General features: G+C 49.1%; 1 protein-coding gene across 5 annotated transcripts in view; it reads right to left on the bottom strand.

Moving 5' to 3' along the window:
• Nucleotides 1-3,896: 3,896 nt before the first annotated feature.
• The window catches only part of LOC138452924 (zinc finger protein 501-like), a 264,656-nt gene continuing 250,738 nt past the window's right edge, over nt 3,897-17,814 (bottom strand). For all 5 annotated transcript variants that reach the window (XM_069605277.1, XM_069605276.1, XM_069605278.1 and 2 more), the window contains one exon: nt 3,897-5,706. In XM_069605277.1, the coding sequence (XP_069461378.1) occupies nt 4,820-5,706 (887 nt within the window). In that variant the 3' untranslated portion in view covers nt 3,897-4,819. The remainder of the gene's footprint in view (nt 5,707-17,814) is intronic.

The following is a 17,814-nucleotide window of genomic DNA, read 5'->3' as shown; positions in this document are numbered from 1 at the left end:
ACCTACCAGCGCCTTCAGACAATACCAATGGTATATAAGGCGCTATATAAGTGCAAAATAACATAACATAACATATATGACACCTTCGCAGACTGACTCTCTTTCCTAGAATAAACCTCCTCCATTTGCTTCTTTACTTCTGCATTACAAATGTTAGTCCCAGTTTGCGTAGCTCGCCCCTGAATATTTTACAAAACTAGGGGGTAAGAATTTTTGTAACGCCTAATGTTGTTCCCCTGGATAGATTCTGAGCTAGATTTTTTGTTGGTTTTTCTACCACTGGGTAGAAAGCAGAAAGTTGAGATTGTTTAAGTTCTTTGAGTTGATTCATACTTTTATCATCTATTAGATTAAGAGACTCTGTGTTGCCACAAGGTTCTTCAACCGGCTTACTTCCCATTTGGAAATCTTTATTTGCTTCACTACAAGCGGTTTTTCCTTTATTATTTTTTGTTTGTTATTATTTTTTGTTTTTTTTAACTCTAATAACAGGAGAATCAAGAATAGTCTCATGTAACTGCAAGGCCTCTCGACTCTTCATCCAGCTGCTCAAGATCAGATATAACTTCTTCATGTGAAGGATTTGAGATGTTTTCTGTTTGCAGTGTATGACTATTTAGATTCTGAATGGGGATATTTCCAGTTTTTTTGATGCATTCTTTCTGCTTGTTTTTCATAAAAGCCCTTCTTTTTCTGGGTTTTAAATCCAGTTGTTTTTGCCTCCTAGATAGAAACCACCCCGAGGGATCCCCAAACATTTGATCTCTTTGAACTACATGATTCATTTCCTCTTCCCCCTCTTCTCTTTGCTTCTCATCTAGCAAGTTCGTTAAAGGTGTAGGACTATCTGGAGTATCATTAGATGTTAGGCCTACTCCCTCGATAGACTGCTTCCCTTATAATTAAGGTATACGGATACGTTAGAAGTGAGTTCGGAAATACATTTTTCAAGTTTCATTTTTTTATCAGATATATCCTTGATGAGTTGGAATAATTGGAATAGCTCAGTTTCTTTTGTCAGGGCATCTCTTACTGAGGATGCGCTCACTACTTGTGCATATGATCCCTTGAGCTGCAAATCCTGTTTTGGAGGAGAGTTCAATGGTACGTTGTTAAGGCCGGATAAGAAACCATTGGTTTGGGACCCTTGGGTTCTCAAAGATGTTGCAAGTATTAGAGGTTCCTTCAGATCTGTCCGAGCATATACAGACGTGCCTTTCCACACATAAATCCTTCTAATGTACGTACCTTAGCTAATATGTCAGAGGAGATACGCTTTAAGTCTCTAATTTCTAAATGGGTGAAATCGTGCCCCTTGTCTAATAAATTTAGAATTTCGAGAAATTACAGGTCATGAGCACTCCCAACTTTCATTATCAGAAGTAAGAGGCTCTGAATTACTCAGAAAGGCAATGTTTGAGGCTTCATGTGTGGTAAAAGGCGGCTGCTTTAGAGGCACCAGGCTCAAGCAGGTTCGAGGGGACTGTGCTGTCCCAAGAGTTTTAGGTTTCTCAAGAAGGGTACATTTAAACAGGGGTGCAGAGGGAAACGGTATACTACTAGATGATCCCTGAAGCAAATGAACGGAGTTCCTACCTTCATGCGGCCTGTTGCTGGAGTGGAAGGACCCAGTGAGAGCCGGGTGCGCTTTCCCAGCTCTGCCCTGACAGCTGGTACCAACATAGATACGTCCGAAATGGAGCGATTTAAAGTTACAGGGCTTACCTCTTTCATAGAGAACGGACTTGTGTTCTCTCGAATACTTAAGAAACTGCTCTGAATGGGAAGGTCATAATCATACATCTCTTTGCAGGGTAAGATTAATCCCTCCCGCCCGTTGCTGAAAGAGGCATGCATTTCCGCATGCATTAATGCGAACGCCGCCTCTTGAACCAGATCTTGGTCCATTACAATACTTTTTGCCTGAACGATACCCTCAGGTACCAAGCGATTTAATTTGGAAGGGTTTCTATCAGTCTGTCAATACATGTGTTGTTTGAGGCTTTTTTTACAGGCATGCAGACCTTTCCGCTTCTTAGGCTCGTAGCCATTTCAGTACGAAGTAAATATGCCACCAACGCAAAAATAGAAATCTGCGTACGTGAGGTTTATGGAACGCAACTTACACTAGGAATGTTCGTGAACAGGCTACTGAACACATTTGATCTCCAAGGTCCGCAGGTACACGAGTCAATAACAACATGACATCGGAAACTACTCCTTTCTACCATGTATGAATTCACAGTATGCATACCATCATAAATAACCGTGCAGATTCTTGAAGCCAAGAAAAATGCAGATACAGTTCGGCTCAGGTTCCAGCCCCCTCTCTCCCCCGCACACCCTAACAGCACAACAGCACTGGCACTTGCAGCGAGCGCGGATGCATGTGCACCGTACTCTATGTAGGGCTGCCGGGAGGCAGGGAGTGGAGCCAAGGCACGCAATGAAAATCTATGATGCAAAAGAGAGAACAGAGGACCGTAAGCTACGTATGGTGTAATTAGAAACCCAGTAGAAACCCAGTCCAGACCAAGGCAACAAGTCCCAATGCGCCACTATAACCATTGAGTCTAAAGTTATAATTACTGGGAGATAAGAGTCCTTATGGCGTTTCACCACAGTCCGATAGGGAGATCCTTTTTTTTGTGCATACAGGGTCTACACCAGATACGTGGATCGTGACTAAATAAGGCAGTGGTCCAACAGCACAACAGCACTGGCACTTGCAATGCACTTCCGTGTGGCCAAATTCAGCATGGAGCTGCCACCAGTCCATACCCTGCTCTGTGGGCCACACACAGGTGCATAAAAACATACACTAGGGGTACAGGGTTATACCCCCACCCATGGGTGCCATAAGGGTATCCCAAGGGTCTGTTCACCATAACCAAAAAGAGGAAGAGCTGCACTGCCAGGAGTCCCACATGGGCTCCTGTTCAGAAAATAACACAGAACACACATGATAAAATGACTTCAGGACAAGGACATGGAGGCCCTGTCCCTCCAATGCCCTTCCAGCATCAAAGTCATAACTCCAACACATGATCAACAAAACATACCATATACAGCATTGCTTATTACACAGCTCATAGTGCTGTAGTGCAAGACACCAATCGAAGAAAAAGAAATGTGAAGAGGGGATGTAAACAGTCTTCTACTGACTTAACATAGAGACAAGAATGCACTGGCGAAGCAGTTATGCCTGTCGAGCTCTTGCCAGTAGCATTTAATCAGATACTCCACCCATCCCACAGCTTCAGACAGCACATTGCAGCCAACATACAAGAAGATTGGTTCATACCAAACATTCAAGAGCATCTCACAACCATGACTGTGCCCCGCACCACCTGCCAAACTTTCAGCACGGCCATGAGGCTCCAGACATTACGAGGCACTCCCGCCCCATTGGGCAGTTCCGTGAGCTACACAGACTATGCAGACATGGGGAAGAGATGCAATGGTTCCTGATATTACTTGACAACACATGGAATTAAATGCGTCTCCTGACAAATCACACCGCCGCTATCAGAGGGCACAGTGAACACTACAGACACGACAGAAACTGTTTCTACACCAGCCCAACCACTGCTGCCTGGGGACCTTATTTACATAAGCAGCTTCATCAGAAAGTGAAACAATTCTAGATTCCACCCCTCTCGCTGTAAACGTGAAGCCCCCCCAGGTAATACCCATCAACCATAATCTACCTCACCATTTACTGATATGAAGTTTTGCTGCTGAAAGCATTGAGCACTTTATAGAAATCTCTCTCTTTCTCCCTACCCCAGCCCCTTTTTATGTCCTCTGCAGGTTTGAAGAAAATAGAACCAGCAACCTAAGATCCTTGATTGTATCGTCCACAGATTAATAATTACACACTCACACTTGTGGAATACATTTCTTATGTTAGGAATTTATTGGGAGGCATCTTTCATCTGGGCGAGCCAGCTCCAATTTAATGCTTGATTTTAGCAAATACTTTCCCCACAGTATTTGATTTTGATGCTAGCACAAATACAAGCGACCCCATAGAAATTCCTGTTGAATGCAAATATTACAAGCAAACCCAAACCTGCCCGGATTTCGCACTGGTTGAGCTTGATCATAAAACAATGAATATTGCACAGAGGGGACTGCAGTGCACTTAAGTGCCGGCGATTGTGGTCCCATCAGTGTAACTTGACGGATAAAACATAAAAAGGTGCTGATTTTCTTTATGTTCATTTATAAGCATTCATGTTTTATGTGCTTAATATAATCCCAATCCCATTTGTATGTTAGTTTTTATGAACTCAAAGCAAGGCCTTTTCCCCCTGCCTCTCTGAGGTCATTAGTCAGGGTTCCTTTTCTTTATGGGCTGTTCACGTGCTCCTCATGTCTATGGACATACGCATGGCTGTCCTATGTCTAGTATGTTGGCACTCCCAGCATCACTGACAATGTCCCAGGCGCTTTCTGCCTGGCTAAGTTGGGCGATCTATTTGTGAGATCATGAAGCCAGAAGTCGCTCTACTGCAACCTTTGGTTCCTTGTGGTCACTTGGTACCACCACCCATTCAAGGCTTTGTTGTGGATGGGAAGGTAGTGCGATTGGTAACAGATTTTCGTCTCGATCGTGTAAAGAATTCCCTTGTGTGTACTTCTATGGCGCTCTTGATGCTGCATTGCTTAATCTGTCACGGGGATCCCTCCCGTGGTTCCCCTGGCCATCATGTAGGCTTCTAGATGCTGCTGTAGGGCTGATGTCTCGGCTATTACGCTCCGCGTTATTAGTTTCTGATGCCATTGAACTTGCCGGTAAGGTGCTGTGTGTCACTCATGATACCTCTTCCTTGTGCATTTGCTGGTGCTGTGAAAAGATCTCTTCCTGAATCACATCGTCTTGTAATTCTATACACGGAGACAATGCATCTACAGTGTGCGTCTTCTGATGTTTGTTGAGTGTTTCCTTACGGTTAAAGCTTTCCCCACATTCACTACATGCAAATGGCCTCTCTCCCGTGTGAGTTCTTTGGTGCCCCACAAAATGCTGCTTTTGAGTGAAGGTTTTCCCACAATACATGCATGGGTATGGCCTCTCTCCTGTGTGTGTTCTCTGGTGTTTTATGAGACTAGAACTCTGACTAAAGCTTTTCTCACAAACTGTGCAATGATAGGGCTTCTCGCCTGTATGGATTCTCTTGTGCAAACTGAGGCTTGAGCTGCGGGCAAAGCTTTTTCCACAATGGTTGCACTTGTAAGGCTTTTCACCAGTGTGATTCCTCTGATGTTTGAGAAGACCAGAGTTTTGCCTGAAGCTTTTTTCGCATTCATTGCATTTGTAGGGCTTCTCTTCTACACCCTCACTGGATTGTCTTTTGAGACGTTCACTGTCTCGGGCACTGTCAGTGTGCACTCTTTGGTGCACAACGAAGGCTGCAAGATCACTATACAGTTCCCCACATTCAGGACACATATACGACCTGTGTCCTTGTAGTGCTCCATGATGAAATGTGGGAATTATTACTGTGCTCAAGTTATTTGTGAACTTGCTGGACTCTGCTGGGATGGCCGGATTCACAGTTTCCATCGATATGTTGTAGATGATTCCGTCATCATAACAAGTAATGACTGTCTCGGCAGCGTCTTGGGAAATGGCTTGCTGAGGAATCACTTTCTCTGCACCATCTTCTGGTTGCTCATCCAGAAATGCACCATCCACTCCTGCAACACATGCAAAATACTCAATGACCTGTGAACTGATTCAGAAGCAAACGTTATAATGGATCATTCTCAATAACAGTAACCATGCCGAGACTGTGGCCTCAGGGAAGTGACTTTTGGACAAATGGGACACTTCGGTAGGTAGGAAAACTAACAAGAAGGAAGGCAGAGGACCCCCACCCCCCATTGTCCCTCAGGGTACCATATTAAGCTGTTCAATATTGGCCAATTCAAGCCCAGCAATATAGTCTACGTTGTACAGGAACAGTCTCCTTAGTTCAAAAATGCATTAAGTAGACGACACATCCTGATCATAAGCAGGTAAACAAAGCTAGCAACATTTTAATTGGCCCTATGATTGAGCAATGCACTAAGGAAGAAGACATTTGATGCACAGTATTAGACATTACCAACCCAAGGTTTTAGCAAGCTCCCTATGAAGAAAGTTCCAAATGTGTGGGAACTGAAACACGTCAGGCTGCTCTGGTTGTCCTAAGAAATCCAAAAGGACATTTCAAAAGTGTAACATATAGAACTCGTTGCAATGTATGTAGATAATGTTGCCACATGTAAAATACCATCTTGGATATTGAAGTATTCAATGTAGATAAACATTGACCTTGCTGGGTCCCATGAGGTTATGAACCTCTGGAGGGTTTTGGGGGATTACTCTCGCTGCAGCATTCTGTAGAGGCTGTAAGGTCCTCCTGCCACCCAGATGTGCACTTCAGGAGCTCAGGTGAAAGGATTCTGTATGAATGGCGGGGCTGCTAATCTGCCACAGCTTCATAAAATGGTTTGCTCCCGAACAAGTGACACTGTTGGTTTCAACCCAAACAAGCCTAACGGCCCATAGCGTGTTTAACTGAAGCAAGACATACAAACACACATGAATTCTTTGTGTTGTCCGTCATCTATCTGAAACACAACAACTACTAGTCAACATAGCCACCTATCAGCCACCTTTCTGGAAAGTTACATACAGAAGAGAGTGCGCACATGACATGCAAAATATAGCTTCCATATGCATTCTTTTACATTTCTATTTGCCTTATGAAGCGGATTGAAAATTAGACAGTTGTCAATTGGCACCCCTGATAGTAGTAGAACAGAGCGGAATGGGGTTTCTTTTAAATATACGGGGCTATGGTAAAAGTACACTGGACTTTTAGTTTCTCCGTCATAGTAGGTGGCAGTGTCTCCGCACCTCACATGTGGAAGCTAGGCAATAAAGAAGCTCCTCCACAAAGGTTTTTGCTGTGGTATTCACAGAACAAAAAAGGTATGGCTAATCCTTTGCTACTTTTAAATGTTGGCAATTTACAAGTAGGGATCATTGGTTGATCAGATAGGGCAACCATTGGCAGGCCCATTTCCACTCTCCCAAACAGCTTGCATATGGTTTCACTCACCCAGGAACCCCTTTGGCACCAGCTGAGGGAGACTAGCATCTAAATATTGGGATGATCCATAAAAAGTGGAGCCTACTCTACATGGCTGTGCTACCAATGAGGCAGCATGAAACCTGTGATACAGAATCGCTGGTTTCCACCACTCTGGATTATTCTTTCTGGCTTTGCCCCAAAATGATTCTGAGTGCTGTGAAAGAGTGCACGCTTTCCTAAGTAGTAGTCCTCATTAGACTCCAGCAGAAGTCTTGAGGACTCCAAGGCCCAGCTAGTATTGTGCTATAAATAGGTGGAAACCCACCACTCTGTGGATACTATTTGGAGTTGTGGACAGCTTAAAGTCTTTTTCCAGAGGGCTGAAGACATTGGATCCAAGGAAGGAGAGTGGCCCTTTCATCAATGTCCCCAAGGCACAGATGGACACTGCTGGTAGAAATGTAATACCTGCAAGCACGAGGACCCTTTGACTAGGATGGCTGGATGCCCACACTGGTGACGGAGTGAGCAATATCCTTTCAATAGCACACACTGTAACCAAGGTCAACACTGCAGGCTAAAAGAAAGGCTTTCAGACATGCTCTAAACATAAGTGATCAGGTTCAAGCCTTAGGCCTGGGGGAGCCATGTGTGGCGCATTTAAACTTTCAAGCAACCAAGACTCTGGTTTTCTGAAGATCTAAATGCCCTAGGAGGATGACATTTGATGTTGGTGCTAAGGTAGGAAAGGGTTGTTCCTAGAAGATATTACTGGATCAGACAATGCCTCTTAGTACTTGTAGTTTATTATTCTCTTTAGTTTGACCACTGAATGTTCATATACTTTGCCCTCTTGGCATATTCAAAGTTCACATACTTTACTTTTTACATATTCAACTTTCTTGCGAGATCACAGTTATTTTCTTGCCTTTTGTTCCCGTTGTAATATACGTCAGGACCACTCTGTTACTTTGTATCATTTCCTTTTACAATTAAACAATTGTCCTTGTCATTATGCGTTTCATGGGCACACGTGCAACCTTCAACCTTTGGGTTACAGTTACGCCGGAGGAACATCCCATCAAAAGAACGTTACCAGATATGGTAAGTAACTCGTTCTTCGAGGGGATTGTGTCCTCCGACGTATTCCACATCTATGACAGACTCCCAAAGAAGTACCAACTTATGGAGGTGGGAAAAGAATTTACAATTTTAGAATGCCCAATCAAATGGCTCAATAGAGGACTGCCTTACCAAAGGCCAAATCCTGCCCATGGATGGAGTCCAAGGAATAGTGTTTCACAAAAGAATGGACAGAGGCCCATGTGGCTGCTTTGCAAATATTGCGAACAGGAACGCCCCTGTGTAGAGCAATGGAGTGAGCCACACCTCTTAGGAGATTGAGCCCGTAAGCCTACTGGAGGGTCATTTCCCGCCAAACGGTACCACTCAGAGATCGTCAAAATGATCCATCTGGACAAGGTCTGCTTGGAAACAGCCTGACCCAAGCGCCTTCCAGCATAACCAACAAAGAGCTGATTGTCCACTCTGACCCGGGACATCCGTGAGAGACAAACTCAAAGCTCTCCTAGTATCCAACCTATGGAGCTCTCCTCTTCCTTACCAGGATGTGGAGGAGGATAAAACGCCAGAAGAATCACCTCTGGCTCAAATGGAATTCTGACACAACCTTCGGAAGAAAAGAAGGCTGCACCCGCAGGACAACCCTGTCCTTATGGAAAACAGTAAAGGGTGGCTTGGCGGAAAGTGCCTGCAAGTCACTCACTCTGTGTGCGGAAGTAACCGCAACTAAAAACACAGTTTTGAAGGACAACAGTCGCAACGGACAAGAATGTAAGGGCTCAAACAAAGCTCACATTAGGAACTTTAAAACCAAATTCAAATCCCATCCCGGCACCTGAAAAAGGCGACGGTGGAAACACATTAGTCAGCCCTTTTAGAAACTGGGAAATCAAAGGAATCTTAAAATAAGAACACTCCTCAGACGAGCGCTTAAATATGGACAGCGCCACCAGGTAACCCTTAATGGTACCCACTTGCAGGCCCTTGTGGGCTAAAGAAAGCAAAAAAGACAAAACCAAAGGAATGGAACATTGGAAAGGATCCACATTCTGTACCCTGCATCAGTCACAGAACTTTCTCCAACGGCAACGGTACAGGGATTTAGTTGCAGACCTCCTGGCCGAAAGCAACACCTCCATCACGTCTTCGGGGAGGTCCCAATCCTTATTCCTCAACCTTTCAGATCCCAAGCATGAAGGCTGAGAGACTTGACCTCTGGATGGAGAGCCCGAGCCCCCTCCCATGAGAGCAGATTGTCTCGGTAGGGAAGACAGCTGGAGGGCAGATGGACATGTCTAGAAGGTCCGGGTACCACGCTCTCCTGGCCCATGCTGGAGCAATGAGGATCATTCGGGAACCGAACCTCGGTAAACTTCGCAACACTTGCGGAATGACAGGGACTGGAGGAAACGCGTACAGCAGTGGGAAGGACCACTACACTATGAACGAGTGCCCTAAGGCTCCTCTTGGGTGAAGTTCCCGCAAGCCGAATCTCTCACACTTCCCGTTGACACTGGTGGCGAAGAGATCCACTTGTGGGGTTCCCCAAAGGAACTTCCTGAGCCAGCTCCCACTCATGAGAGATCGTGCTCTGCCTGCTCAGAGCGTCCACCGCCGTGTTTTCGTCTCCGGCCAGATGAACTTCCGAGATCGAAAATTTCCTGCTGGATGGCTCAGAACCAGAGCTGTATCGCCTCCCTGCACAACGAGAGTGACCCTGCCCCACTTTTTTGTTGAGGTAGTGCATAGCCACTGTATCGTCCGTCATAATCAGGACATTCTTCCCCTTCACAGACGGCAGAAAAGCCTTCAGGGCTAGCCTGACGGCCCTCAGCTCCAACAGATTGATGTGGAGTCTGGACTCTGATGGAGACTAACGTCCACTGGCTGTCAACTCGTTGGCATGAGCGCCCCAACCTGTGAGGGATGCGTCCATCACGATCGTCACCTCTGGCCATGGTTGCCAAAATGGTGCTCCCTTCATCAGATTGCCTTTGGTGGCCCTCCATAGAAGATTCTGGGCGACCGAGGTCGGAATCTGAACGGGATCCGACATCCTACCAGAGAACTGCGACCACTGCATCTTGAGAGCCGACTGCAGAGATCTCATCCGCAACCTGGCCTCGGCACCAGGAAAATGCAGGATGCCATGAGGCCGAGCAACCTCAAGAACTCAAACGCCGGGAGACTCTGGGCACGTTGAAAGAATGTGATGAGCCCTCACATGGGGGATGGTGGGCGAACACTGCCCCAGGGATGTGTCAAATACTGCTCTGATGTATTGGAGCCGCTTGGTAGGTGTCAAATGTGACTTCTTTAAATTGAGGGAGAAGCGGGGGGCATGGCCTGGAGCGCCGACGATGCAGTCGCTCCCTTGATGGCCTCCGTGGGGTGCCCGTTGCCGCGACATTTTGGGGCCACGAATAGGCTAAGACGATGGACCCCGCTCTAACCAGGGCTTCATGAAAGCCTGCGGCAGTGGTAGCCGCGCTCCAGGAGCTTTCCAGGGCTTGGCCGCGAAGTTACGAGTCTGAGTTCCCCGCCCGCTCATCCCTCCAAGATGGCGGATGAGGGCCTAGGAAACAGCAGAAGCCGCGGCCTGGCGTAGAGGAGGGGGAGGAGCTCCTACCCTTGGGAGCCCACCGAGGGTCTTCTCTCCAGCGCACTTGTAGCTCCCTCCTCCCGATCCCTATGGCCAGCGTTGAAGCCGCAACATAACGGCCCCTCCGACCCCAGCCGCGAGGGACTGGTGGAGGAGCATTGGGAGCCGGCGGGGAGGAGCTCCTACGGACATCCCAGCGACTTTATCTGCAGCCTCGCACGCGCCGCGGACGGCCGGGAGGTAGTGGTCAGGACTTCGCGCAGTGCTGTCGATGAGTGAAGAGGCCCCGGCCTGGGGTGGAGGTGAGCCGGGGAGTAGGGGGAGCTTTGGCGGTGCCGACCGGGTGCCTCCGCTTGCGGAATCATCAAGACCCCTTCCCCACCCCTCAACAACTTGGAGGTCCCAGCTGCCCCTTCCCCGTTCACCGGACACACGAGAGGATCTTCCTGGGGCGCCCCGGCCCACCCTCTCCAGCCCCCCCCCTGCCTGCTGCCCGGGGGAACAACATGTCCAGACAACCCAAAGCCGGCAAAAACGCAGATATTGCAACAATGCTGTTGGTGTCTGAGAAGCCCAAAAGACAAGACCCCCCCCGGTCCCACCTCCATGGAGACTCCAGAAGACAAGGGCTCCCTCGCCACGAAAAATGACATCAAAGCTTTCATGCCGGACATTAAATCGGAATTCAGATCATGCATGCTGGAGCTCTCTACCAAACTAGAGAACATTGACCAAAGGGTAACAACTGCTGAACAGAGGCTAGGAGAAGTGGAAGACCGGACCCAGCACCAAGCATCTACCCTGACGGAGATTCAACGCTCAATCAGATTCCTCCAGGACAAATGTGAAACAATGGAATTTAAACAGGAGGACCTAGAAAACAGGGCCCGACGTAACAACCTCCACATTCGGGGGGTCCCAACTTCTATCCCAGATAAAAACCTGGCAGAATACGTGGGGGACCTCTTTCAAGCTTTTCTCCCGGACTTCGAGAAATCACAGCTCCTCCTGGACCGCACTCATAGGATGCGCCCTCGCCGGGGAGTGGATACAGACCCCCCCCACCTGATGTCATTACCAGGGTTCATTTCTTCACGACGAAGGAAGCTATCTCTGCAATCAGCCGATCCCATGATCTAATAACCTTCCAAGGCACCCCAATCCAAATTTATCAAGACTTGTCCGTTCTCACACTCCAGAGGCGACGAGCTCTCCGACCTTTAGCAGCCTTCCTACAAGATCAACAAATTCGCTACCGGTGGCTCTTCCCCACGGCTCTCCAGTTTGCCTACAAAGGCACCCAGAGAAGAATCAGCCACTTGGAGGATGCTGAGCAGATCATGAACCCGACCCCTGCTGAAGCGCGATCGCCCGTGAACGTAGAGAGGGCCTCCGACCCAGACCTCCCGAAATCGCCCACCACCAAAGTAAACTCATGGTCCAGAGTCCCGAGATTCAGGAAGAAGAAATAGCTACACAAAGAATCCTACCATCTTTAAGGAACCAAATGACCCCGCTGATCGTGGCAACAGGCCCTACCCCACGGCCCATGCCTGCTTCTGAGGAATAATCCATCTGCGTCCTTGGAAGACGATACCCACAAGTTTAGCCATGTTGGCTACGGACAGTTACATGGCCACGTTGGCCAAGAGGGGGTGCTGGACACACAAACCTGCCCCCCCTCCAGTTAATTCGCCTCCTCCCCGTTGGAGGTTGGAGCAAAAAACTCAATGGCATGGAAACACGCAGATGCAAGATACAAGAGATGTTGGCTGATACAACCCCTTTCCCCCACAAGTCGTGCCAACCCCCGCGCCCAGCGGCCCAGACCATTCCACTTTGAATTTCATCTCACTGAATGTCAGAGGCCTAAATTCCCCAGCTAAACGCAAATCTATATTACAGAAACTTCACAATGAAGGGGCCACGGTGGCCATGCTGTAGGAAACACACCTATTACCAGCCGACTTCGGACGTCTACGCTCCCGTCTCTTCCCGAAACAATTTGGCGCATCTGGAAATGCCAAAAAAGGTGGTACAGCTATTCTCTTCAGGGAAGGGGTGGATCCTCAGATTCTCGACACAAAGCTGTGTCCAGAGGGCCAGTTTGTTGCCGTCAAGTGCCTGCTGCTTGGGGAACTATACTCCTTTGTGTCGATATATGCTCCCAACTCAGCTCAAGCCGCCTTCTACGAGGCCCTATGCACCACTCTCCCCGCCTTCCTGGAAGGCCAAGTCATTATCGGCGGCAACTTCAATTGTGTGCCGGATCCTACAAATGACAAGTCCCATCCCCCATCATCCGGGGACCTCACCTTGGCCCTGGCGCTGCTACGCTTATTCAGAACCCTGGAAGTGGTGGATGCATGGAGGGTCTTACACCCCTCTGAAACAAACTACTCATTCTATTCCCACGTCCACAGAACATTTTCGAGGATCGACCTCCTTCTGGTTTCTCCCCAATTGCTTTCGTTCACCAACGAGGTCTCCATAGGCCCACGGATTCTGTCGGACCATGGGCCAGTGTCCTTGGAAATCCGAGCTTGGGTCCCTCCTCACCCAGCCAGACGCAGATGGACGCTCTATGATCCTATTCTCAACGATATGCCGCTTAGGGACTCAATAGCCACCACAATCAGAACTTTTTTCTGGAGAACCCCGTAACAGACACATCGCCCACCAACACATGGGACACGATGAAGGCGTTTGTGAGGGGGGAGCTAATAGCACGAGGTGTTGCCTTCCATAAAGCTAGACGTCAGACCCGCGAGGATGACCCACAAAGAAAAAGGGTGGTCCCTGAAGACCCAACAAGCCCTCCGCACGGCAGAAGATTGAGGCCCACTACGCCGAACATACAGCACATCAAATGGCCACAGCGAAGCAATTTTATTACGCTAAAAACAATAAAGCTAACAGGCTACTGGTGGCCAAACTAGCCAAAGCAAAACGAAACAATGCAATCGTTGGGCTTCGGGACACACAAGGCCGAATCCACTATGCAGAGCAGGACAAACAATGCCTGGCAGCTGAACACCTGACACAGATAATGACCGCTCCACCACGGGATCTGAAAGAACAAAGGGAATACCTTCATGGAGCAGCACTCCCCCCGTATCTCAGACGTTACGCGGGACCTCCGAGAGGCACCAATCTCCTCGGAGGAGGTGGATGAAGCTATAACATCACTGAAATCCCGTGCGCCAGGCCCGGATGGCTACACAACCAGGTTCTACAGAGTCTTTAAGCTCCAGCTACTAGCACCACTGGCACAGCTCTTCAATTCCTTTAGAGAGACCGGTGCGATAACTCCATCTACGCAAGAGTCCATCACCATTCTGCTTCCCAAACCCGGAGGCGACCTGAGATGCCCAGCCTCGTATAGGCCCATCGCTCTCCTCAACATTGATGCTAATATTTACTCCAAGATCCTGGCGACTCGCCTAGCCCGCATCCTCCCAGACATAATTCAGCCCGACCAATGCGGCTTCCTGAAGAACCGGTCTACGGCAGACAACATCCGCAGAGCTATGAATTTGGTGGAACTAGCCACATGTGCAGACAAAAAGATGGCGCTTATAGCGCTGGACGCAACCAAGGCATTCGACAAAGTGGACTGGACATTTATGAGGCTCACCCTGGAGTCGTTTGGATTTGGCCCGGAATTCCGCACGATGGTTCTAGCCAATTATGAATCCCCCAGAACCCTACTTCGAATCAACAGCAACCTCTCGACCCCCATCTCGCTGACCTGCGGAACGAGACAGGGATGCCCGCTGTCCCCTCTCCTATTTGCCCTGATCATGGAACCCTTCGCTCAACAAATTAGGTTGAACCACGCAATCAAGGGTCTCCAAGTAGGGACTTCGCACCATAAACTGGCCCTCTACGCGGACGATGTCTTGCTAACGATCACCGACCCCCGCAGATCGTTAACCCACGCCCTGGCCGAACTGAACGACTATGGAAGGGTCACAGGCTTTTCTATCAACTTTAATAAATCAACAGCGCTGGGAGTCGGACTCTCAACGAGAGAGAGAGAAGAGTTGATACCAATATGCCCGATCCAATGGAAGACGAAGGCTATTAACTACCTGGGGGTCCAGATCCCTGCCAAACCAACGGATGTCTACCGTGTGAACTTTCCCCCGCTCTTTCAAGAACTGGAGACGGATTTGAAGCGCTTGGCTTCCCAGGAGCTCTCCCTAATGGGAAGAATCACTGCATGTAAAATGAACCTGCTCCCAAGATTTTTGTATGCATGCTCAGCCCTCCCGGTGCTGATCCCGACCTCAGCACTCCAGAACCTTCAGAGGAAGATGCTGCACTTTATCTGGAGGCGGGAAAAAGCCAGAATTCCAAAGGACTCAATGATGGGGAATGCGAAACTTGGTGGCCTGGGAGTCCCAGACCTTCAGAAATACCAGGTGGCGGCCTAATTAGCGTGCACCCAGGCATGGCAAACAATTACAAATCATCCTAGGTGGTTGGACCTGGAACAGTCACGTCTAGCTCTACCCCTACGCTTTCTTCGCCACATCTCACCGCCGATCAGACGGCCATGGCAGGAGCTATTGCTGTCCACCAGACACACTGCGGCCATTTGGGATAGGACGCTGAAGCAGAAGAAAGTCCCCAGGGGACTCAGCCCCTCATCCCCGGTCTTTATGAATCCTGCTTTTTCCCCGGGCTTGGCCCCCAGGAACTTCAAAATCTGGATTACAGGTGGCCTGGAGACCAAAGGACAACTTTTTGAGGGAGGACAACTGCGCTCTTATGAACAATGCAAGGATAGCTTCCACCTTCAAGAAACGGACAGGTTCACTTACCTCCAACTGCGTCACTGGTGGTCCCACCCACAGACTCGTCAAGCAGCAACACGCCCGCCCACACCCATAGAACTCACTCTCAACGACCTTCCACTCCGAGGTAAGATCTCAACATTTGGACCCGTACCCAATCAGCCTCCTCCTGTGTTCCAAATAGGGAATGCGCCCACAAAATCCTACTGAGATGGTATTATCGCCCCTTGAGACTGCACCACATGAATCAAGCGCTGGACCCAGCCTGCTGGAGACGATACGGCCAGGTAGGATCCTTCTTCCACATGTGGTGGACCTGCCCCAAGGCCCAAACTTTCTGGAAAGAAAGCATGGCGGCCATTGCAGCAATGACACACATCACACTCCCACTAGAACCTGAACCTATCCTCTTAGGCGCCCCGATTCTGGGGAGTTACCCGCGCACGGGCCCCAAAGCTAGACTCTTATCGCACTGCTTGCTGGCGGGCAGAATAGTGGTGGCCCGTACATGGAAGTCGGTGGAGGGCCCGCTCCTGCCCTTGTGGTGGATGAAACTGTGGGATGTACTCATTGCGGAGAAGGTGACTGCGGCCAGGACAGGCTTTCTACATCGCTTCCAGAACATTTGGAACCCGATCCTCGAATTTGATCGTGACTTTCCAGCCTTAACATATAAACCTCAACTGGCCAGGAGGGTCTTGGAGAGCTGGCCCGCCCCGCAGGAGCGAGAACAAGAGGAGGGAGACTGATCCACTAAATGAACTCTGAGAGGGGAAGGGGAAGCAATTCTCTTGTGTGTTAATGCATTCTAAATGTCGATTACAAACGTATGTAATGTTTCCTGCCTTGTTAAAAAATAAACATATTTGAAAAAAAATATTGAGGGAGAAGCCAAGCTTGTGGAGGGAGTGGCAGGTGACAGACAGATGATCATGGGCTTGCTCGGGAGAGCACGCCTGATCAACCAATCGTCCAGGTAGGGGTAGACGTGAATCCCCACTTTCCCGAGATATGCTGCCTCCACCACCATCAGCTTGGTGAAGACCCTCGGGGCGGAGGTCAATCCGAACGGCGGGACCCGAAACTGAAAATGCGTGTCGCCAACCACGAACCTCAGGTACTTCCTGTGCTTGGGATGAATCGGCACATGAAAGTAAGCATCCTTGAGGTCCAGAGACACCAACCAATCCTGAAGTTGAAGGGCCTGGCGGCCTTGAGAAAGAGTTACCATCTTGAACTTGTCCTTCCTGAGGAGCTTGTTCAACCAACGCAAGTCCATGATGGGTCTCAATCCCCCGTCTTTTTTCAGGATCAAAAAATAAGGGGAATACCATCCCTTGTTCCTCTCCGCTACAGGCACCAGTTCTATGGCGCCTTTCTCCAGCAGGGCCAGGATTTCCTGCGCAAGGAGCAGATCCGGACGCTTCAAAAGAGAGCTTCCCCGCTGGATTATCGTGAGGATTCTGCTGGAAGGGAAGACAGTAGCCGTGGGCTATGATCTCCAGAACCCACACATCTGAAGTAATGGCCCGCCAATCTCCAAGATGCTGCGCAAGTCTGCGCCCAACCGGCGAACCATGGGACATGGCCTCATGACTGAGCGGACGCGGCTGCGGCAGTGTCTGAGGGCAAAGAGGCAAGTGTCCGAGCAGCTTTGGCACCCAGAGTACCTTGCTTTCCACCCTGGGTACTCCTACGGTGGCCCCTTTGACTGGCAGCTCCTCTCAATCTACCAAAGGAAGAGTAGGACCGAAAGGAACCTCCCCTCCATTGCTGTCCCCTAGGACGAAAAAGCAGAGGTTGACGTACTGCAAAGCTCAAATACTGCGCTGCAGCTTTGGAGGTCTGCAACCTTTCAAGGCTCTCATCAGCCTTTCTGCCAAACAGATGAACCCCATCAAAGGACATGTTCAGAAGCCGGGATTGCACATAAGGAGCAAACCCAGACTTCCGCAACCACGCAAACCTGCGTATCACGGTGCTCACAGCCATGGACTGGCTGACACAGTCTGCCGTGCCCAAACCCGACTGAAGGGATTCGCACATGGCACCCTGGCCGTCTTGCACGAGGGCTAGAAAACCATCCCTTTCTTCCCCTTCGGGAATATGCTCAGCCGCCAAAGACACAGTTGTGTGTAAATCTCGCTAAGGCACAAGTGGAGTTGGCTGACTTCAACGCCATACCCTCAGCCGAAAATACCTTCTTCGCCCAACCATCAAAGCGTTTATCGTCCCC

Source organism: Ambystoma mexicanum, chromosome 4p, assembly GCF_040938575.1.
Source record: "Ambystoma mexicanum isolate Mex_15411 chromosome 4p, UKY_AmexF1_1, whole genome shotgun sequence".
In the NCBI taxonomy this organism is placed as follows: domain Eukaryota; kingdom Metazoa; phylum Chordata; class Amphibia; order Caudata; family Ambystomatidae; genus Ambystoma; species Ambystoma mexicanum.
This window is presented reverse-complemented; position numbering and strand designations above follow the sequence as displayed.